Below are 4,527 nucleotides of genomic sequence, written 5' to 3' on the forward strand. Positions count from 1 at the left end.
AGGTGTCCCGACACTTTAATACTAGCCCTCCACCTCTGGGTTGCGAGTTCGAAACCTACGTGGGGCAGTTGCCAGGTACTGACCGTAGGCGGGTGGTTTTTCTCCGGCTACTCCGGCTTTCCTCCACCTCCAAAACCTGGCACGTCCTTAAATGACCCTGGCTGTTAATAGGACGTTAAACAAAAACAAACCAAATTGACCTACATTAAAGAGTAGGAATTGTTAGGGACTTATTTCCCACACTACTTGACACTGGAACTTCTTACTTGTGGCCTAGATTCATTTACCATGGCGCATGGGTTCACTTCTGATAGCACCTACTAAAATTAGGGATATTCCTTAATTCATTCACATTCATACAACCAAATTTAATTATAAAATATGGTAGATCAGTCAAACGTAATCATTCAGAGTTTAGAATTAGAATCTATCAAAGACTAGTTGTTACTATTTTCAGTAATTAATCTCCTTTGTTAAAACTAGTTGTTACTATTTTCAGTTTTATTTTCAGCAATAATTTACTCCCCTATGTGAAGACTAGTTGTTACTATTTTCAGTTTTATTTTCTGTAATGATTTACTCCCCTATGTGAAGACTAGTTGTTACTTTTTTCAGTTTTATTTTCTGTAATAATTTACTCCCCTATGTTAAGACTAGTTGTTACTATTTTCAGGTGACCTCCCGACATAAAGAAGAAGCCAGCGAATATGAAGATACAGACGGTATGTTACAAAGTTGTGTTGTGACCTATTTATTATAGAAACTGCACAAGCAAGGGAATTAGCAGAGTATAAATGCACTTTGCAAGAATGTTTTTTATTTCTCAAATGAATAATCAAAACATTTTCAATAATCCCTGTGAAAAATTATTGAATTGGGGCCAGTTTCATCTCTGTTCCTTAACTTAAAATGTTCCACATCAAAGTGTTGCAGAATGTAAGTATGGTTCCTTAATTAAGATTCACCCCTTAAATTCTGTTTAAATTCTTTTCAACGGAACATTTTAAGTTAAGGAACATTGATGAAATTGGTGCTTGATATAATAAAAAATTAGTAAAGAAAATCTGAACATAGTGCTTTTATCTCACTTGTTTATATCAATTTAAGCACCTCAAGTTAATATTTGGTGGTTGTTAATTTTATGATGTCATTAATTTCCAGACATTCTGATTGTAAAACTGCGAAAAGGTCAGGAGTTGAAAGTAAAAGCATTTGCAAGGAAAGGATTTGCCAAAGAGCATGCTAAATGGAACCCCACTGCTGGAGTGTCCTTCGAATACGATCCCGATAATTCACTGCGCCACACAACGTTCCCAAAAGCAGAGGAATGGTCAGTCAGAGTGAAAGTGTTAAAATTTGTGGAACCCTAATAATCATGAGGATTCAATGGAGTCTTAATAATAAGTTTTACTTTCACATTGAAATACAGAGTGGCATGAATTGATTTCATCATACAAGTTTACTTTATCATTCATTTGTACTAAGGTGGAAAGTTTGAAGGTAACATTTGGGAATTTAAGTGATAAAGAATTTGTCTTATCTTCAATTTTATTGAATGTTTCAGGCCCAAGAGTGAATTCTCGGAGCTTGATGAAGACACACGTAAGTACATTATCTGCTGCCTCATCCTCCAACAACCCATCACCCTCTCAACCCACCCCAATTCAATTATCACCCCAACACCCTCTCAACCCACCCCAATTCAATAATTCGCAGCAGCCTCATCCTCCAACCCCACACCCCTAGCCCCTCATCCTCCAGCCCCACACCCCTAGCCCCTCATCCTCCAGCCCCACACCCCTAGCCCCTCATCCTCCAACCCCACACCCCTAGCCCCTCATCCTCCAACCCCACACCCCTAGCCCCTCATCCACCAAACTTCCTCCAGGTCTTCTCTCTTCCCTTCTCATTGTCATCTTCTAATTTCTCCAGAATAATCGTTTATTTATATAAGAAAAATACATATGGAATGAAAAAGATAAACATTTGTGTTACTTGATACCACACGTGTAAATGTTGGACAGATTTATATATAGAACTACAGAACTACTTGACCCTGTCACGTCCCACCGATTATTATACCAATGTCTAATAATGTTTTGTCTTCGTTCCTGCAGATGAAGCCCCTTTCAATCCGACGGGAAAAGCCAACAAATTCTTCTTAAATGTGGAAGCTTGTGGGTCATTACGACCAGAAAACATTGTCTTCTCCGGACTTGGTGTGTTGAAAAAGAAGCTTAGTGACTTACAAACACAGCTCAGTCATGAAATTCAAACAGATGTACTTGCAATTTAATGGGACCTAAAATGTTGTACAATGACTTTTTCTTGGATATATTTTTATCCATGATGATCGCATCAGTGGAGTGAAGAAAGATAGTAAAGGCTGTGTGTGGTTATGTGATAGAGTGTGGGGGTAATACATACAGTTATACTTATTGTTATCATGACCGAGGCCACATATCTTTGTAAGGAATATCAGTTAATAAAGAACTACAAATTATGGATATGTTTGTCAAAAATGTTGATCACACAAACAAACTCAATGGCTAGATTTCACTCTTTTTCTCTGGGTATTTACTTTAGGGCCAACCTTGGGATTTTTTAGATTATGAACAAAATCATTATGATTTTTGTCAAAAACTGACAAAGATTGTACAGGCATGAAACGTTAACTGCTAAACACTGTTTGTTGTGTCCGCTGATATTGTATAAGCTTTTACTTCTAAACTTGTACGTTGTGTCAGCTGATATTGTATAAGCTTTTACTTCTAAACTTGTACGTTGTGTCAGCTGATATTTGCTGTTTCAATCTGAGATACCAGTTAATCACATAAAGGGTAAATGTTTGTCACATGCGCCAGCTGTCAGTATGTCACTATCATGGCTTCATAATTCTACATCGGGACACACATCTAATGTGTACATTATAGTTATTAGTGACCTATAAAGTAAATATAGTATAACGCCTTAAAGTCCTGGTTCTTCTCAAAATTATCTACAGCTTCCAACAACATGTTTGGTTTGTAGTCGGACTGGTTGTAAATCAGGCAATCCTATTTGTGGATAGGTGTGTCTTATTGATGAATCTGTGAAACAAGTAAATGTTACAGACAGCTTGTTCATAATAACGCAATATTGTATATTGTTTCCATAAACATCATAACATCCAATGTAGAAGTAAGAACAACATTAGCCCTGGATTTTAACTGTTAATCTATCTCCTCCATATGGATATGGACTCGTCTTTAATTGGACTAGTGTAATCAGGTATCCTCTGCAGCGTTCATGGACAATCACTTTGTTTACACTGAATAATAATGATAGGAATTAGTACAGGACGTAGAATCTCTTTTTTCTTTTGATCTTATTTCGTAAATTTTTTATGTCACCTTTCCAATTTCATAATAAGTAGAAAGTGCATAACTATGTGTAAAACTGTCAAAATTACAAAGAATAATGTGCAAAATAAAGATAGGTCAATTTATATGGATTGTGTAGAACTGACAAAATTGCAATAATGTGTTAAGTAAAGATAGGTCAATTTATATGGATATTGTGTAAAACTGACAAAATGACAAAGAGTAATGTGTAAAATAAAGATTTATATGGATATTGTGTTTTTGTGACTATGGATGTGGGGGTAATGAGGAAAACTGTGATAATGGTATTAACAGTGTCAAGAGAAATATATAGAGGATATCTAACAGTGTCTTCAGTAATACCAAATATATTTCACGAGTGGGGCTAATATTTTGATATTTTTCACGAGTGCGCAGCACGAGTGAAAAATATCAAAATATTAGCCACACTCGTGAAATATATTTGGTATTACTGAAGACACTGTTAGATATTCTGTTTATTACATTTTTTATCAACAAAAAACCTACCCCGGTATGCTAACTAGGCCTACAGCGATAATTTGTAAACAAAAACAGTAGTTCCCCCTGTCCAGGTGCCGACATATATGTCGGGCTTTCTGATTGGTCAATTATTTTGGTATTTTGTAATCATTAATTTGATTAGTCAAATCAGCAAAAGTGATATTTTTCACTAGTGAAAAATATGATATTTTTCATTAAATATCACTTTTATAGAATGAATAATTTTTGATATTTCACTGGTAAAAATGTAATAAATGTTCTTTATATATAAACTTTATACATCTAAAAACAATGAATGTGATAAAGTGAAACTTGACTTTACCGACCACTGACTTTACAAACCACCGACTTAAAATACATCGGTGAAACCTGACTTTACCGACCACCTACTTAAAATACATCCTGTATCGTCTGTCCATATCCACAGAATGACAACATTCTTTACTGACTTTACCGTCCACCGACATAACTACATCCTGTATCGTCTGTCCATATCTACAGAATGACAACATTCTTTACTGACTTTACCGTCCACCGACATAACTACATCCTGTATCGTCTGTCCATATCCACAGAATGACAACATTCTTTACTGACTTTACCGTCCACCGACATAACTACATCCTGTATCGTCTGTCAATAT

General features: G+C 35.7%; 1 protein-coding gene across 1 annotated transcript; it reads left to right on the top strand.

Annotated features, from left to right (window-relative positions):
* Window positions 1–673: 673 nt before the first annotated feature.
* Window positions 674–3,613, top strand: LOC117319452 (DNA-directed RNA polymerase II subunit RPB3-like; the record flags this gene model as incomplete). Its single annotated transcript, XM_033874251.1, is given in 4 exon segments — window positions 674–722; window positions 1,162–1,330; window positions 1,565–1,602; window positions 2,118–3,613. Coding segments are annotated over 4 exon segments (435 nt in total), but the record flags the coding sequence as incomplete, so codon positions are not given.
* Window positions 3,614–4,527: the final 914 nt, after the last annotated feature.

Source organism: Pecten maximus, unplaced genomic scaffold (assembly GCF_902652985.1).
Source record: "Pecten maximus unplaced genomic scaffold, xPecMax1.1, whole genome shotgun sequence".
NCBI lineage: Eukaryota > Metazoa > Mollusca > Bivalvia > Pectinida > Pectinidae > Pecten > Pecten maximus.